This window comes from Rhipicephalus microplus, chromosome X (assembly GCF_043290135.1).
Source record: "Rhipicephalus microplus isolate Deutch F79 chromosome X, USDA_Rmic, whole genome shotgun sequence".
Classification (NCBI taxonomy): Eukaryota; Metazoa; Arthropoda; class Arachnida; order Ixodida; family Ixodidae; genus Rhipicephalus; species Rhipicephalus microplus.
In genome coordinates this window covers 30,820,006-30,838,894 of record NC_134710.1, presented here as the reverse complement: position 1 = coordinate 30,838,894, position 18,889 = coordinate 30,820,006, and the positions used below count along the sequence as shown (strand labels likewise).

At 42.9% G+C, this 18,889-nt stretch overlaps 1 protein-coding gene across 5 annotated transcripts in view; it reads right to left on the bottom strand.

Moving 5' to 3' along the window:
• Nucleotides 1-18,889, bottom strand: part of Golgin104 (coiled-coil domain-containing protein 186) — an 83,690-nt gene continuing 64,801 nt past the window's right edge. For 4 of the 5 annotated variants that reach the window (XM_037426721.2, XM_037426723.2, XM_075876129.1 and 1 more), the window contains 5 exons: nt 4,292-4,494; nt 2,835-2,904; nt 2,719-2,739; nt 2,502-2,651; nt 1-480 (listed from right to left, as the gene is read on the bottom strand). In XM_037426721.2, the coding sequence (XP_037282618.2) occupies nt 394-480; nt 2,502-2,651; nt 2,719-2,739; nt 2,835-2,904; nt 4,292-4,494 (531 nt within the window). In that variant the 3' untranslated portion in view covers nt 1-393. The remainder of the gene's footprint in view (nt 481-2,501; nt 2,652-2,718; nt 2,740-2,834; nt 2,905-4,291; nt 4,495-18,889) is intronic. The other variant, XM_037426722.2, reaches the window with a different exon arrangement.

The following is an 18,889-nucleotide window of genomic DNA, read 5'->3' as shown; positions in this document are numbered from 1 at the left end:
CCAGATTCGATTGACTAAGCTACACACAAGAACAGTTATTGAATGATGATGGTGTGTAACATGGGTGCAATGGAGTTCTGCGCAAGCTGGCCTGTTCGTGCCTCATTAACACATTCTACCAAGGCACGTGGCACAAAGATGTGACAATGTACAGTGAAAGTTGACAACAAAATAGAATGGCAGTACAGCCAACTCAATGCCTGAAAATTCACATCCTACTGCACACTAAAGCTCAGAGGCCTGGTTTGCATTCTTAGCCACAATTTTGCAAGGTGGCAGAGTGGAAAAAGACACTGCCAAACTAGACTATGTATAAAAGGGCCGATTCCCACAGCCTCATTTTGGCGTGAGGTAGTCAGCAGGTGCCGCAACCAAAACATACAATCACTTCTTTCATTTCAGGCGGCACTGCGTTGCATCAACAAGGCGGTAGTCCTTGCTTAGCCTTGCTATCTCCTCACCAAGTGTGTTGATATTTTCCTGTAAAATTGTGCCAACAAAAAAATGATACATAAATGCATGAAGGCAGCCATTTGAAACAGCATTCTTAATGGTAAATATATATGCAAGAATTTTCACATAAATTTAACAGCAATCTTGAATAAGAGGTCTAACACTGCAAGTAATGCTGCACATGAGTATGTAAGTTGTCCAAGTCTATAGCGACATCTTTTCCCTTAAGTTTTCACGTGGGTTAAAAAATATTCTTCTGAAGCGTGCTTTAAAAAGCATGCAAGCTGCCAAAACGAGCAGCTTTCATGTCTTAAATTTTGTCATTGCAGTGTTTACGTGAAAAAATATTGGCCTCATATCTGCATGTTTCACTGCAAATGTTGTTGAAAGATGATAGTCTTGCATCTGGAGAGAGTGAACAAAACCTTTATTTAATGTTCTGCATGAGACAATCGGTGAATGGGATTCTGGAGGCAGTGCCTCGATGCATGCAGCACAGGTGAATGAGCGCATCGAGGCACTCTACGAAGTGACACATGAGCGCCATCTGGCAGTTACCATCAAAAATGAAAGCATGGCCACTGATATGGCAAGTGCGCGATGTGCACGCCCGTCTTGGAGGCCATAATGTGTAGAATGCAAGGTGACGGGTAAGTTCCATCCCTGTGTCGTCTTAGCAAAGCATAGGAAACACTTGCCTTTTCGTGCATAGCGTTGCATTGTCAGCGAGCTTGATAAACGCTACGGTCCTTAGAGTTACTTACGTATGCTTTCTCTAGTATAAAAAAACACACAAGGTAGTATTGGCATATTGATACTGTGCCTAAGATATGTGCAACATTTTTTTTTTATTTGACAATCACACAAGTATGAACACAGAAACCAGAGCAATATTGCTAGGCATAGCAAATGTGGTTGGACTTTAACCGTTTCGGGTATCATTCAGACGGACAGACAGACAGACCAAAGTTTTTGTGTCCAAGTACCCCAAGAAAGACTATAGTCTTTAGAAAACCTCTTTTCAAGGTAATATATGCAAGTGCATAAAGGATCCTAGTTGAGAGAAGTAATTATTGAAAAGATATTTTCTGGGGGAAAAAAGAGGGGAGGGGGGCTCTGACACTTACTGGCAAAACATTTACCTTTCTAACCTGAAGACACCATAATCTTTCATGACTTTTATAGATAATTTTTGTTCCACATTCTTTTTGGTCATCAAAAAACCGAAAGTACTCAGCTTTCAATATTTTTTTTTTTACTAATTCGTTTTTGACTAATACATATTCATATATAGAATACAAGCTTTATAGGTGCATATACTAAATGATAAAATACTGTGGGAACAAACAAAAGAGGAATATTGTGACAGAATTGTGACTAGGTTGTAAAAAATAGCATATCGAATCATACAACGTTTTCATTTTTGTAGGGTGGCATTCTGACTAAAAATAAGGCCTATATGAGATTGCAAAGCATGGTTTGCTGGCAATTCATACAGAAACAAAACAAGGGCACTCTTTGTAATGCTTTCACTACGCAGCATTTCAGTGCTGTGCTCCAGTGGACACCTTTTATAGGTATATACTATGAACTGCCTGTGAAAGATTGAAGATTCAAGTAATATCGCTGTAAAGCACTAACAGTGCTAAAACAATAGAACTAGGGACGTGTATTGCCTGGAGAAGCAAAGTGTTGTCCATGCTGATGGCTTCTACTTAATAGTACAACATCGGTTTTAGTTTAAGTTTGTTTAGTCTACTTGGCTAACATTAGTTAGGGAACTGTATACGCATTCAGTTTAATGAGTTGCTTCTGAAGTTCCTACAACTACGTACAAAGCATCACTATAGCTTAAGTGGTAATGTACTATAATGGGGTTCCAGGGGTGGCACTTAGTGAGTTTGTTGTATATGTATATATATATATAGTACGCTGACTCAATTCATAGCTTAAGTGGTAATGTACTATAATGATGTTCCAGTGGTGCCACTTACTGTGTTTGTTGTATATGTATATATATATAAATATAGTACACTGGCTCAACTCACCTTAAGGGTGATGTTTTTCAGTAATGTATCTTCAAGGACTGCCTGAAGCTTTTGGTTGATTTCAAGGGACAGCTCCAATGTCATAGTTGTGTCAACAGCATGGCTATTGTACACTGACGCCATAATGCCTCCTTTCTTGGAGATCTCAGCCTGCGAATACGAATAGAGAAGAAAGGCTACAGCTCTTGCACCGCACTTCAAGGATGATTTCAGTTACCTTTTGCTTTTTTCCCAACAGCTGCTTGGAAATATAGACAGGACCAATGAGGGAAATTTATTGCATGCTATGGCAAGTAGAATTACAAGACACTAACAACACTTTTCAGTACACACCTTATTGCAGTCCATGCTGGTGGGAACCAATGCACCAGATTCTTCTCTTGTTATATAATTCTGGATTATCCTTTAAAAAACGAAACGAGAAACGGAACACTCAGAGTTACAGAAATGGTGACAAGTTTTGGCACAGATGCAGACAATGGGAAGGGAATGTTCCGCTGAATTCTCGAGCTCAGTATTGTCAGTGGTGCACGCTTTATGGCAGCTGCCTTGGGCAGTTGAAATTTTGAAAAAGTGACAAAGAGGAAAGGCGGGTATATAAACTTGACTTTCAACAGACAGTTTTTTGACTGACGGTCACTTACAGGCCACTGCACACAGATTTCATGAGCTCAGGTACTTAGAGAACTGTGTTTATATTGCTTTACTTGAGCGTTACTGCTCATCTGGGGCACCTCACGATAAGATAAGTGTTCTCGTCTTGCATTAGTTTGAGCTTTTTCAATGCAGCATTGTATCTTTTCACTCGTGGCACAGCAGAGCATGCATGTGCTGCGTGACACAGAGCATGAGTGAGGGCACATGCAGCAATTAACGTTCGCTGACACACTCGGGACAATCAATTTAACAGTCCCAATACAAGCTTTTCTACAAACCAGTGGCGACACCCTTATGAAGGGGCTTTAGTCGAGCTTATCACACAATTTTGCATGCGTCATGAGGCAGACTATCCATGCAGCTTCCACGAGGTCGTGCATGTAGTCACTTGTTTGTTCAAGTTGCTTGTTTGTCACTTGGGTTTCATTAGAAAAATAATTTATTAGCTACTTGTTTTTAAAAAGGGTCCTGCAGCACTTTTCAAAGTAATCATCGAGTGGCCTCACTCTAGGCGTATACTGCCAAACCGATCATCTGCCTCAAGAACTTTTTAGAATATGTCAAGTTTGAGCCGAGTTACAGAGATTTGTCGCTCGCTTCAAGCGTTTTCTCTCTTCTATTGTTCCAGTAAGCACGCTGAAAGATAAGCAAGAGGGGATGACATGAGGGCTAGAAGCTGCATTTGTACAGCAGTGCACTTAATGACCTTGAGCACATATTCTTTTTTTTTTCTATGAATACGCACCTCACTTTCAGTGTGATCACGATCGCGCTGGTGTAGTTTTCTATATTATGCGTAATTCTAGCACAACAGAGTGCAGTGTGGGCACGTAACAGCGCTCCACAGCAGCTGGGTTGCACAGCTATGCAGCTCATGATGCTCAGATCAGCCTATGCCTAAGTCGAATTGAAATTACAAGCCAAATAAATGGTCAAGAGAAGAGCAAGCAATTTTTAGCCGACTTTGAAGCTTAATTGTAAATTACACACTGCGTGCTGCGCTATAATGTCTGGCTAACATCTTCGCAGGAGCCTCGGCTTACAATTGGCAGCTTTTTCTGAGCATATGTAAAAAGTGTTTGTGGGCACCTTGAAACAATTAATGACAAAAGTAATTCAGACACTATGCATACTTGGATTTCTTTTTCATTTCAAGCAGCAGCTGCTTGATGTGTTCCTCAAGGAAGTCAATCTTGTCATTGCGCCGTGCAAGGGTCTTCTGTAGCCGTACAATGCGTTCCACTAGCATTTGCTTGTCCAACTCAAGCTGTGCAGGGGCTGTCTGTGCATGTTCAGGTGATCCACTACTGCTTGCACCAGATGCTCCAGGACTTCCCTGTGAAAAGAATCAAGCTTTCAAACTACGCACATACAACAATAGCCCTGCAAAAATTATGAGGTTTGTATATAGCATCAATAAAATGAATTTCCACAAATGAAACTTTTGCAATTGAAGAACTTGAATTTCTGAATAAAAGCCACAAGGGAAGGTCTCTCAGACAGGTGAACGGAGTGAACAGAAACATGGTCCTGCAACGTGTTAGTTTGAAAAAAGCACAAGGAAGCTCTTATCCCTTTTCATCTAGCAAGGATGAACACAAACTTTTAAATGTTCTTTTCTAGTTAAGTGGCCTCTGAAAAGCATGCAAAGAAATTACGGAGACGGTAAGTACAATGGTCTTCATGGGAGAACCATGTCTTGTATACTGAAGACTGGGGTTTAATTGTTGCCCTTGTGGCAACACCAGGGTTCATGCTCGTTTACATGACAAAAATCCAAGAATTTTCAAAGACTTTCAAAATGCTGTGTGTGCAAATTTTTAAGGACCACACTGTCTGTTAGAAACCCAATTATCATGTGTTCAGGGGAGAGAAAATGCTTGAAATAATGAGAAACCATCGAAAGAGGGCAACACTACTGAAACAGACGTCAAAAACATGGCTCCAATGACATTTTATTTCTAGACAACTTTCAATCATAGTTTCTTAAACTTGCATATGTGATCACTTATGACAGTATCACACAAGTATAACACAAGTTCAAAACTTTAATTCATATAGGAAAAACTAAGGAACAGTTATTAAGCAATGCCTTGTTGCTTTTTCTGAATTTTCATGTCAATATCCACTCTGCTGCTTGGTCTTGGCAGTTTTTTTTTAAGGTTGTTTGACTTGATGATGCACGTCAAGTCGGTAATCTTCTCTGCCTTTTCTGCATATGAGTCTGCTATAGCTAACAAATCCTTAACAGCAATTTCTAGTTTCTTTTCCTTTTTTTGTGATCATTTAGACCTCCTATTAAATGCAACATTTATTTTTCTGTTTCTCACCCTCCTGCTCCCACCTTTTCCAAGTTTTTAGAAATGCACGGTGTTGGTTCTGTGCAGAAGCTACTGGTTGATTCCGCGTAAGATCGAACAAAGCATGGCTGGTCAATTTCTTGAATTTCTTTTAAAATTTTATATATTGTTGCTCGATGAGTGGAAAGAAGATATCCGCAATTGGTTTTACTGTAAAAAAATTTTTTTGAAGCACAGTAAATCACTAATTTCGAAAAGGTGGAGTGCCGCGCTTACCTGCTCTGCTGTTTTTTCAAATTTGGCGATGAATTACACAAAATATATTAAAGCTACATACCTAAAATTTGTGCGGCGATGGCGTAGTGATTAGAGCATCCGCCTCGCATGCAAGAGGTCCGTGGTTCAAATCCCGGTGCCGGTAACCACCGCTGGGAACGCACTCCCTCACCAGAGAAGGATTGGTCACCCTGGCCCAGTATCTGGCCAATACCTCCCCCATGCATACGTCAAATAACTCACGGTCTTCAGTCCCCAGCAGCTGCGAAGCAACTGACCACGGTGGCGGTCAGATCTGCAACGCAGCAGAGGGTGCTAAGAATCTCTGGATCCGGACAGGCCGCCATTGGAACCTGAACTTGGCAACGTTTAACGCTAGAACCTTATCTAGTGAGGGAAGTCTAGCTGTACTATTCGAGGAGCTAGAGGGTGTTAAATGGGATATAATAGGGCTCAGTGAGGTTAGGAGGACAGATGAGGCCTATACGGAGCTACAGGATGGGCACGTCCTTTGCTATCAGGGCTTGGCAGACAGAAGAGAACTGGGAGTGGGGTTCCTAATTCACAGAAACATAGCTTGCAACATAGAGGAATACTATAGCATTAATGAAAGGGTGGTAGGTATCGTAATTAAACTGAATAAAAGATACAAGATGAAGGTAGTACAGGCTTACGCGTCTACATCCAGCCATGATGACGCTTCAGTTGAAAGCTTCTATGAAGACGTGGAATCGGCAATGAGTAAAGTGAAAACACAGTATACTATAGTGATGGGCGACCTTAATGCAAAGGTAGGGAAGAAGCAGGCTGGAGACCAAGTAGTAGGAGATTATGGCATCGGTACTAGAAACGCCAGAGGAGAGCTACTAGTAGAATTCGCAGAACGCAATAATTTACGGATTTTGAATACCTTCTACCGAAAATGAGAAAACCGCAAGTGGACATGGAGGAGCCCTAATGGCGAAAATAAGAACGAAATAGACTTTATAATGAGTGCACACCCAGGAATCGTGCAGGATGTGGAAGTGGTTGGCAAGGTACGATGCAGTGACCATGGAATGGTACAGTCTCGAATTCGCCTAGACTTGAAGAAGGAACGACAGAAACTGATATGCAAGAAGCCAATCAATGAGCTAGCACTGAGAGGGAAAGTACAGGAACTCAGAGTGTCGCTGCAGAACAGGTACTCGGCTCTTAGTGAGGAAACCAACCTTAGCGTAGATACAATGAATGATAATCTGACGAGTATCATTACGGAGCGTGCAGTGGAAGTTGGAGGCAGGGTAGTTAGACAGGACACTGGCAAACTTTCCCAGGAAACGAAGAACTTAATTAAGAAGCGTGAAATCATGAAAGTGTCAAGTACAACAGACAAAATAGAACTGGCAGAGCTTTCGAAGTTGATTAATAGACGTAAGGTATGCGATGTAAGAAGGTATAACATGGAGAGAATTAAACACGCTCTGAGAAACGGAGAAAGCGTCAAAGCAGTGAAGAGGAAACTTGGGATAGGCAAAAGTCGGATGTATGCACTAAGGGACAAAGAGGGCAAAATAACTACCAATATGGATAGGATAGTTAAAATAGCGGAGGAGTTTTACAGAGATCTGTACAGTAGCCGAGACAACCACGACCTTAATACTATAAGAACTAGCAGTAACCCAGATGACACCCCACAAGTAATGATAGAATAAGTCAGAAAAGCTTTGGAGAGCACGCAAAGAGGCAAAGCTGCTGGTGAGGATCAGGTAACATCAGATCTGCTGAAAGATGGAGGACAGATTGTGTTAGAAAAACTAGCCACCCTGTTTACGAGGTGTCTCCTGACGGGAAGAGTACCAGAGTCTTGGAAGAACGCTAACATTATCTTAATACATAAGAAAAGAGATGACAAGGACTTGAAGAATTACAGGCCAATCAGCTTGCTCTCTGTAGTATACAAGCTATTTACAAGGTAATTTCTAACAGAGTAAAGAAAACATTAGAATTCAATCAGCCAAAGGAACAAGCAGGATTTCAAACAGGCTACTCAACAATTGACCACATTCATACTATCAATCAGGTAATAGAGAAATGCTCAGAGTATAACCAACCACTATACATAGCCTTCATAGATTACGAGAAGGCGTTTGATTCAGTAGAAATATCAGCCGTCATGCAGACACTGCGGAATCAGGGCGTAGATGAAGTATATATAAACATTCTGGAAGAAATCTACAGGGGATCAACTGCTGCAATAGTGCTTCATAAAGAAAGCAACAGAATACCAATCAAGAAGGGTGTAAGACAGGGGGACACAATCTCCCCAATGCTATTTACCGCGTGCTTACAGGAGGTTTTCAGAAGCCTAGAATGGGAACAGTTAGGGATAAGAGTTATTGGAGGATACCTTAGTAACCTGCACTTCGCCAATGACATTGCATTGCTGAGTACCTCATGGGACGAATTGCAACTCATGATTACGGAGTTAGACAAGGAGAGCAGAAAGGTGTGTCTTAAAATTAATCTGCAGAAAACGAAAGTAATGTACAATAACCTCGGAAAGGAGCAGCGCTTCGAGATAGGTAATAGTGCGTTTGAAGTTGTAAAAGACTGTGTCTACTTAGGGCACGTAATAACCGCAGAGCCTAACCACGAGATTGAAGTAACTAGAAGAATAAGAATGGGGTGGAGCACATTCGGCAAGCACTCTCAAATTATGACAGGTAGATCGCCACTATCCCTCAAGAGGAAGGTATATAACAGCTGTATCTTGCCGGTACTTAGCTACGGAGCAGAAACCTGGAGACCTACAAAGAGGGTTCAGCTTAAATTGAGGACGACGCAGCGAGCAATGGAAAGAAAAATGGTAGGTGTAACCTTAAGAGACAAGAAGAGAGCAGAGTGGATTAGGGGACAAACGGGGGTTAAGGATACCATAGTTGAAATAAAGAAGAGGAAATGGACATGGGCCGGGCATGTAGCGCGTAGACAGGATAACCGCTGGTCATTAAGGGTAACTAACTGGATTCCCAGAGAAGGGAAGCGGGTTAGGGGGAGACGAGGTTAGGTGGGCAGATGAGATTAAAAAGTTTGCGGGTATAAATTGGCAGCAGCAAGCACAGGACCGGGTTAACTGGCGGAACATGGGAGAGGCCTTTGTCCTGCAGTGAACGTAGTCAGGCTGCTGCTGCTGATGATGATGACCTAAAATTTCTTTAGCTATATATAGGTGTACTTGCACTTACGTTCAATTATATTTCGATTCCCTGCACAGTGTAGATTTCTTAAATAAACATTCTCAAATTTGACCTAAAAACGTTTTAGGTGCGAAGCAGTTATTTGACTAGCCTGTGTAATGCTGTCCGTCCGTGTTTCCGTGCCAATGCATTGCACCGCGTTCCCCCCGCCGCAGTTGTTGAAATGATGCCAAGTAGGTCGAGTCTCAGTGTGCGTCGACGTCACTCTCTCCCTCACCCGCAGCAGCTGCCGGCTCCTCCCAACACACTTAGGTAATGTTGCTTCTCCACCCGCTCGCAACACTTCTCTCTCGCTTCACCCTCTCCACTGCTCACAACGCTCGACCGCATCTCGAGTGGAAACACTCTTTCGGCTCTTATCGGCGTTGAAACTTACACGAAACCCAAGAAGCCTCTCGTGTTTTCGCATTTTAAATAAACGTTTACTTGACTAAAGGCTACACCGGGTTTCACATCCAACTGTTCTTCCAGCATCCGCGCCGACGGTCACTTCAGCCGGGTCAACAGCGTGCGCACCGCTGCTGCTTCGCATCCCATCATGGTTCCCTTCAGAAAGATGGTCCATAAGTTTGTTGCCTAGTTTGCAGGCCTTTACATCAAAAAGGACCTATGACATAGGGGTAAAAACTTCTCATTACTTTCTCATCATGCTTATTTATAAAACTGCCGAAGCTTATATTCATAACAGTTTTCAATGAAAAGATATAATCATGCTAACTTCAAGAAAAGAGCACGCAAGGAAAACTTCTGACAATGATAAAAAAAAATTATATTTTTGCATAATTTCCCCACTTATTCCCCTCCACATCAGCTTTCACAATCAATAAAAACACGTTGCATAATATGGTTTCACTTACGGCACGCCAAAGTGCCCTTGCGCAAGAATGGGTAATTATAGATCAGACTTCCTGCCCGGTAAGTATGGAATGCAGGCCTACACTTCAGTTTTTTAAAAGGCAAGCATCACTGAAATAGTTGTTGACTGCACTGAGCGTACCGGTTTTGAAATGATTTGGTCATGGGAGTCGCCATGAGTGCTGGATCACCGAGCAAGCAAGCGCGCACAGTCTGGCGTGTTCCAGGGCAAGAAGGGTTTGTTTTCGTATCCTCAGACCGATAGGTTGCGATACAGCAGGAGATAACGTCCACGCATGGACAATAAACCACAAGAATGAAGGTTTATTTAAAAGGCTGAACATCCTCGAAATTGTAATATATTAACATAAAACATTGTCTCCATCATTAATTGATTAGTTCATAAAAAATAAGCCTTGACAATAACTTGCTTCACATATGACTTTGCACTATTAAGAACGCATCATGTTGTCATATAGCAAGATACTACATTATAAGTCTGCAGCATTTCCACCTTAAAGGTAGATGCATACAAGCCTGTACCAATGGGTGCGTGCATACTCCTGAGTGGAGTCGTGAGACGGTAAGCCAGCTCGTTACATAAGAGAATTACAAAAGAATTGCGGAGTGCAAAACCAAACCTTCTCTTTATTTTAGTGTAAGAAGCGATCGGCTGCCACGCTCAAGTCCTTTGGGTGGAGCCTTCCAAACTTCTCAAGTTGTATCAGACTGTAATTACGGTCGCTCTACACTAAATTTCATAGATAAGTATATACATTAAGAACAATCTTTATTTTAACCTAACCAGTATAATAATGTCGTATACATTTCTAAAAAAATGAAGGCACTCACTGACAAGATAGCACTACAGGTGTTTTCACCCATCTTCATTTTTTTTTTTTTTTTTTCCACCTCCCGCCGCGGTGGTCTAGTGGCTAAGGTACTCGGCTGCTGACCCGCAGGTCGCGGGTTCGATTCCCGGCTGCGGCGGCTGCATTTCCGATAGAGGCGGAAATGTTGTAGGCCCGTGTGCTCAGATTTGGGCGCACGTTAAAGAACCCCAGGTGGTCAAAATTTCCGGAGCCCTCCACTACCGCGTCTCTCATAATCATATGGTGGTTTTGGGATGATAAACCCCACAAATCAATCATTTTTTTTCCACCTTCAAATGCTTTTTAGCAAAAAACAAAAAGAATTGATAGAAAAATTTATAACTTCAGTATGATATTTTGCCTTCTGAATTTTTTTGGGGTGTGTAGAAATTCGAGTTTTTAATTCTAATCGAATATTACTTACTAGAATAAGTTGACAAGTTGAATATCTAAAATGCAACAGAGGCCGATAGTGCAACTTGTGGTAGAGTGGCTAAAACGATTTTAACAGGCCTTTCGGTTAAATGCTGATTCAAAAACGAGTGCATGTTCATTTTGACCCTTTGTAGGGCAGCGGGACTCGTATCCCACAGTTATCTATCTTTAAACTGATTAGCTAGTTCGAAATAATTGAGGGCTACACATGATTAAGGGTATAATGGGAAAAACTGTATTCCACCCACACGTACAAAGGAACACATGTCTTCTTTGATCCAGTTCACTGTCCAGACTGCCCCACCTAACCAAATTCTCTCTGCGGGAAGAAGGCAGCGCACTCTCTCCTGTCTGAGTTCGCACTCCACGGTGAGTCTGGCTCTCCTCTGTCAACGGTTTCGTTTTCGTTCGCAGTTTCGAGTTCTGGGAGAAACCAACTTTTGTGGATTGTTATATCATCTAACTCTTGGAGCTCTCCTAGTTTATTACATCCTCCCCCGAAACTGAGCTTTGATCATTTTACATGTGCCTCCAAAGGATAGAAGAGTTGTACCAGACGTCGCAGAGTGATTCCAGTGGACAATTTTACGGCACAAGAGCGCACTGCTCGGTCACGGCCTTTGAAAACTTCATGGACTCTTCCTGTTTTTCACATATGTGGCTTGGTATGGTCCTCATGTACAATCACAATGTCATCTATCATGACGAAATTGTCCTCTCCTGAGAGTATTAGGTGTGCTGAGCGCCACTGTAGCAGATAACTCTTCTGCCATCTTTTTTAGAAGGTGTTGAAAAGTGATCGTCGGTACTTCCAGTGCTGGTTAATATAAGCTGATGTAGAAGTGGGAACAGCACTTGACGTGGAAGCAGGAAAACTGTTACAAGATAAGATGGTGTCAGCACTGATGCCTCACCTGGCTCCTCTACCACATGAGTAAGCGGGCGCGAGTTTATAGTTGCCTCCACGTTCGCCAAAACTGTAGTGAGCTCCTCAAAGGACGGGCTTTGACGACCAAGGACTTTTCGAAGGAATACCTTCACGGACTTTACCATTCGCTCCCACAACCTCCCCACCAAGCTGCCTTTTATACTATGAATTTACACGTGATGCGCTGAGAGCCGCAGTAGTCTTGAACGTCACCACTGCGAAGAACTTTACAGAGGCTTTGAATTTCCTTTGATGCCTTCTTGAACGTCAATGCGTGCCACGAAGCGTCGGAGGACCAACAGAAAACATTCATTTGAGAGGCTGGAAACTAACTGCACTGATCTCGTTGTTGCGCACGTGAACAAGGCGATGTAACTCTTTGTGTTTGACGTTTTACTTTTAATGAAAAGAGGGCTGGCGAAGTTGATCCCACTACTTGAAAAGGTTTGTCGCTGTTCACTCTGTCACTTGGAAGAGGAGCAGTAGGAGCGGTCACCGGTTTGAGTCGATGCTTTGCACAAACAGGGCATCATGATATTACTTTCTTCACAAGCTGCCGAAAACATGGAATCCAGTAACACTGGAGCAGTTCAGACATGGTGCTGAGAGCGCCTCAGCGAAAAGTTTGAAGATGAGCTGCAACCAATGTCAATCTAGTTACGACATAATCTTTCAGCAGAAGGATTGAGTGCTTCACTTCTTCGAATACTTTCGAATATTGAAGACGCCCTTTCACGAGCAGCAATCTCTGTTCGTCAATGAAAGGCTGAAATTGTGCAATTGGTGAATTCACCATCAGGCTCTCTCCCTGAGAAAGTCTTCTGATTTAAAGCTGGTAGTATATGCTTTGAGCAAGTTGAATCCAGTGGTTGCTGGCCTCTAAAATTTCATCCACGGCGAGATATACTGGGTTACTTCTCTTGTGCTGTTGGCAGTTTCTTACAAACCTCAAGACCCACGCAGTCACTCTGAGGAGACACGTGTAACTGCTAAACTTTTCTACCTGTAGCAAAAGGGTCACTGTGGTTATTCCTGTATGCAACTGAATTGCCTTCTTCCTCTTTCGTTGTCAGTTTCATGGCTCTGACACGCATCAAATTCCTTTAGTGGCCAGAATTGCGAACTCTGTAGCAGCCAATTTGGGCTTTTCCACCAAAGCGTGTTATCTGCGAGGTACTCGGCACGCATCCCTCTTTCAGGCAGTCAGCGGGGTTATCGGTACCTGGGCAATGCCTCCAACTTTCTGGGCTGCTTAAACTCTGTATTTCATTCACCCTATTTTCGACAAACGGCTTCCATTGCTTGGCTATGCCTTTTACCCAACAGAGTGTGATAGTTGAATCCAACCAAAAATGCACTGCAGATATTTTATCAAGGACACTATGAAGGTATTTAGCCATTCGTACTCCAATTAGGGAAGCCATCAATTTCAACTGGGGCAGAGACATCACCTTCAGCGGGGCCACTTGGGACTTCGTGAAGATGAGGTTTGAGTTCACCATTTCGCTGTCATCTTGCGTCCGTAGGTACGCGCAGGCACGGTAAGCTTTCGGGCTTGCATCGCAAAATATGTGTAGCTGACGTTTAGCCTCACAATCTCTCCATATGCAACAGGGGAAAGAAAGCTGTTTCAAGTTGGCCAAATCTGAGCACCAGCTGTTCCACTCTTGCTCTAGATCGTCCGGCAGTTGCTCATCCCAGCCGACTCCCCCCTCCCAAAGGCGCTGAAAGAGCTTGTACCACAAAAGGCGCTACTAGTCCCAAAGGGTCAAAGACCCTCGCTGATGCCTGTAGGACCGTACATTTTGTGCCGACTCCAGTACATGCCGTGATCTAAAAGGGGCGCGGCTGATATAGACATCTCGTCTTTAGTCGGTGTACACAAAAGCCCCAGTACTTTTTGTGGCTCGTCCGATGCACTACTTGGCTGACCGCACACTGTCATCCTAACTTTTTCTGAACTGGATGACCAATTTCTTTGGTGCAATCCAGTATCCGTCACTATCTTGTTAGCTTCTGAAGCTATCTTCAACGCCTCATCCTCAGAAGTTGCTCCTGGTGCTCAGATTTGGGTGCACGTTAAAGAACCCCAGGTGGTCAAAATTTCCGGAGTCCTCCACTACGGCGTCTCTCATAATCATATGGTGGTTTTGGGACGTTAAACCCCACAAATCAATCAAAGTTACTCCTGTTACCAAGTCGTCTACGTAGAAAGAGTCTTTGAGTAAACACGCTGTTTCTTGAAGACTTGTCACCCTGGCTTTCCAAGTGGCGAAGGAGAACAGCGTTTAGTAAGTACGGGCTCGCCGTAGTGCCAAACGATACTTTTTACATTCTCCATACCTCTATATTTGGAAGGACATCAGGATTGCGGGGTACTTCGCTGTACCAAATGAATCTTAGAGCTTCTCTGTTTTCAGGTTGCAGGCTGATTTTGAGCAAAGCTTTCTCGATGTCTGCCACGAGGGCAACCGGGTGTAGGCGAAAATGCAGCAGAATGCGTACCATGTCGCCAATGAGCTTTGGCCCTTTATCCAAATGTTCATTTAGTGACGACTGTTCTGGTGCATTAGAAGAAGCGTAAAGTACCACGGGAAGTTTCGTTGTCTTTGGCTGAGTTTGGATGACCGGCCGGTGAGGCATATAAAATAAGTGCTCAGATGCTACTTCATTGTTTACTCTTTTGGCTTCATGTAGCTTTTAATGGCCGTGTCATATTCTTCCACGAGCTTTGTGCTACGGCACAACCTCTTTGTTAGACTTCTCAGCCGTTTCATAGCCATTTCTCAGTTACTTGCCAAATTGCTGGAAGTTTATTTGTATGGAAGTGGCATCTCATTGATTGATATGTGGGGTTTATTGTCCCAAAACCACCATATGATTATGAGAGACGCCGTAGTGGAGGGCTCCGGAAATTTCGACCACCTGGGGTTCTTTAACGTGCGCCCAAATTTGAGCACACAGGCCTACAAAATTTCCGCCTCCATCGGAAATTCAGCCGCCGCAGCTGGGAATCGAACCCGCGACCTGCGGGTCAGCAGCCGAGTACCTTAGCCACTAGACCACCGTGGCGGGGCAAGTGGCATCTCATAGCGGTCACCTTTTCTCTCCACACTGATCAGAGTATAGTTCTCGCAGTCATGCTTTACATTCTCTTCATTGGCGATTCCAATGGCGCCCTACTGCCAAAACTTTTGTAGTATAGTTTCTTCTTTGGTATCGCTTCCTAAACCAATATTTAGGATGCAAATATTTGTCACCATGGTCAGAGAGCTGTTGAGGCTGAACAGACCCTAGAATGTCCAACCAAACTTTGTGTTGATTGCTGCTAAACTGTTGTCTGCGCAGTGGCAGACCTTCCTTAACAACAATTTCTACGAATGATCTGCTCCAATCAACAGGGCGATTCCTGGAACCGCTGGCATTCCTAGAAAAATGAGCTTCTCATCGATAAGTCCTCCACAACTCTCAATTTCTTTCACGAAGGCATGGTCAACTGGAACAGATGCCATGCCTTTGCATATGAATGAAACCTCTACGGCCTCAACGGTTATTTCACTGCCGCTGTATTGACTCCGCAAGCGAAGTTCAACAATTCGGAATGCTTCCATTTTCACAGCAATCGTACCAAAGGTGTTGAAGTGGAAGTCCTTATATCCCAAAACACGCAGGTTAAACGTTTTAGAGATGTCTGCTCTAATGAATGTCTTCTGACTGTCGCCGTGCAAAACACCACAAATATATCCACATTGGTTACCGCCCCCGGCCCAAGTGCGGAAAGTTTGCAGAGCGACTTCTTTGTTTGCTTCTTTTTCAGAGGCCATGTGTACATTAGTAGCAGTAACTTCTTTCACGGCTTCTTGTGGACAATCATTCTTTGCTTTCTGCCAGTCAGGGTGGCACACAAAAGACACATGGCGTTTGTCGCATTGGAAGCACTTTTCTTTTGCATTCTTTTGACTGGTGGGGATTGTTATATCGTCGTATGTTATATCGTTATAACAATCCCCGACTTTTGGGGATTGTTATATCGTCTGGCTTTTGGAGCTGTCCTAGTTTATTACAACCACCTCACAATGTTCTCATTTTTCAGATAAAAGCCACTGAATCGATTGCTTCCAAACTTTTAATGCAACCACATTGATGTTCTAGAAAGTGGTGTTGGTAGTTGTTTTGATGGTGCTGGCAAGGTGGCAGCACACACACAAGCTTCAAACGAACCATTCCGCTTGCACACCCTGTATCTTTTTTTTCTTTAGATTTTGACACGCTCTCTACTCAATTCAGCATAAGAGGAAAGCTTGAAAAGTTTATTTCATACTCACAAGTTCCTAAATGGCTATTACATTGCTTTTCATCATTCATACACATACAGTTTTCTAAAAAAATTTATGCGATGCAAAATTGAATGCCATTTAATGATACAGTATTTCCAAAAGCGTACCTAGTTCAACATTGCGCACAGCTGATTGCAGTATCCAAATTTCATTCTGCTTCATGCAGGGTGAAAGAAGCTTCCTCAACAGACAAAAATTGTATTGTTGCAGGCAAGCCCACTACCGACATCTGCTGCCTGAGGGCCGTTATAGCGAGAAAGTGTTCAATGGACATTCAGTCAACTTTTTTGTGATAGGATATAGGCGTTTGTAGGCTCTGTCCTTAGTTTATTGTAAGGCAGCAGCAAGTCCACATAATAAAACAAAGATAATTTTTTTGTCTCTGAGATGACTGTCTTCAAGGGGCAGTGGGAAAGATATGTCCCACTTTTTTTTCGAAGATCCTTAACAATAGAGAGCTAAAATTTTTGACATAAGAAGCTGATACAAATGACAGTGCCACCTTCTAGTTGGCAGGCCTCGTTTATAACATGAGGGCCCCATAAATGGCTAAAGAAAATTATGCCATTTCCACACGTCATGGCTCCAGCAAAGTTGGCCATGGAACAGTTTCAGAGACTGTAAAACTGCTAGCGTAAAAAGATAATCAGCACACTAAGTTCAGGACCCTTTCTATGGGCAACAGAGTTTTACCACTACCACCAATGAGAGTAATCGTCAAAATGTTCAAAAGTGCTTCAATAAGCTCCTGATACCAAGAAAGAAAGAATGATTGTTTTAAACAGCATAAAGCATGGAGCTGAACTTTATCGAGGTTTAGCCAAAATACTCTGCAGTACCTTCCCATATCTAGTGAGGCTAGACTAGCTATTCTATTCGAGAAATTAGAGGGTGTGAAATCGGATGTAGTAGGACTCAGCAAAGTTAGGAGGAGATGTGAAGTTTGTACAGTGCTGAAGAACAGACACGTCCTATGCTACCGTGAATTAGTTAACAAAAAAGAACTAGTGGTGGGGTTTTTTGTGCAGAAGAATATCGCTGGCAACATAGAGGGATACTACAGAATCAGTGAGTGGGTTGCAAGTATCATAATTAAGTTTATCAAAAGGTACAAGATGAAGGTGGTACTGGCCTACGTGCCTACACTGAGCCATAATGATCATTTGGTTGAACACTTCTACGAAGACGTAGAGTCAGACATTAAAAAAGACAGTATACTATTCTGATGGGTGACTTTATTGCCAAAGTAGGCAACAAACAGGCCGAAGACCATGCAGTGAGAAAATATGGCATTGGCTCTAGAAATGCCAGAGGGTAGTTATTAGTAGAGTTGGAAGAACGTAACAATTTACTGATCTTAAATACCTTCTTCAAAAAATGGGCTAACCGAAAGTGGACGTGGCAAAGTGGTAATGGCGAAACTAAAAATGAAATGGACTTCATCCTGTGTGCACACCGAGGCATTGTACAGGATGTAGAAGTAGTTATCAAGATCCGATGCAGTGACCATAGCAAGGTAAGAGCTCGTATTCACCTAGATTTAAAAAAGTAAAGGCCTAAACTGATATATAAGAAGCCAATTATTGAGCTAACAGTGAGAGTGAAAGTACAGGAATTAATAGCTTAACAGATTCGAGGCTCTAATTCGAATTAACAGATTCGAGGCTCTAAACGAGGTAACTGACATTAGGCTTGAAACAATGAACAATAATCTTACTAGTATCATCAAATAGTGTGTAATAGACATCGGAGGTACAGTCACTAGACAGGACACTAGCAGACTATCCCAGTGCCAAACCATGAGAGCCTCAAATGGAACTGACAAAATAGAGCTAGTGGAGGTTTCGAAGTTAGTCAATAGACATAAGGTAGCCGACATCAGAAGGTATAACATGGAGAGAATTGAGCGGGCTGTAAAAAGAGGCACAAGCCTAAAAGCTGCGAAGGCAATCTTGTGCATAGGCAAAATCGGATGTATGCATTAAGGGACAAGGAAGGCAATGTCATAACCGCCCTGCCATGGTTGTCTAGTGGCTAAGGTACTCTGCTGCTGACCCGCAGGTCGCGGGATCGAATCCTGGCTGCGGTGGCTGCATTTTCGGTGGAGGCTAAAATGCTGTAGGCCAGTTTGCTCAGATTTGGGTACACATTAAAGAGCCCCAGGTGCTTGAAATTTCCGGAGCCCTCCATTACGGGGTCTCTCATAAGCATATGGTGGTTTTGGGACATTAAACTCCACATATCAATCATACAGCAATGCCATAACCAATACGGGTAGGATAGTTGAGGTGACAAAGAAGTTCTACAGAGAGCTGTACACAAGCCGAAACAAACAGGATGATATTGAGAGAAGCAATATCAGCGCAGAGGAGTTTAACATCCTACCAGTAATGACAAGAGAAGTAGGAAAAGCCCTGGAAGGAATGCGAAAAGGCAAAGCTGCTGGAGAGAATAAAGTAACAATGGACGTGCTGAAAGAGAGCGGAGAA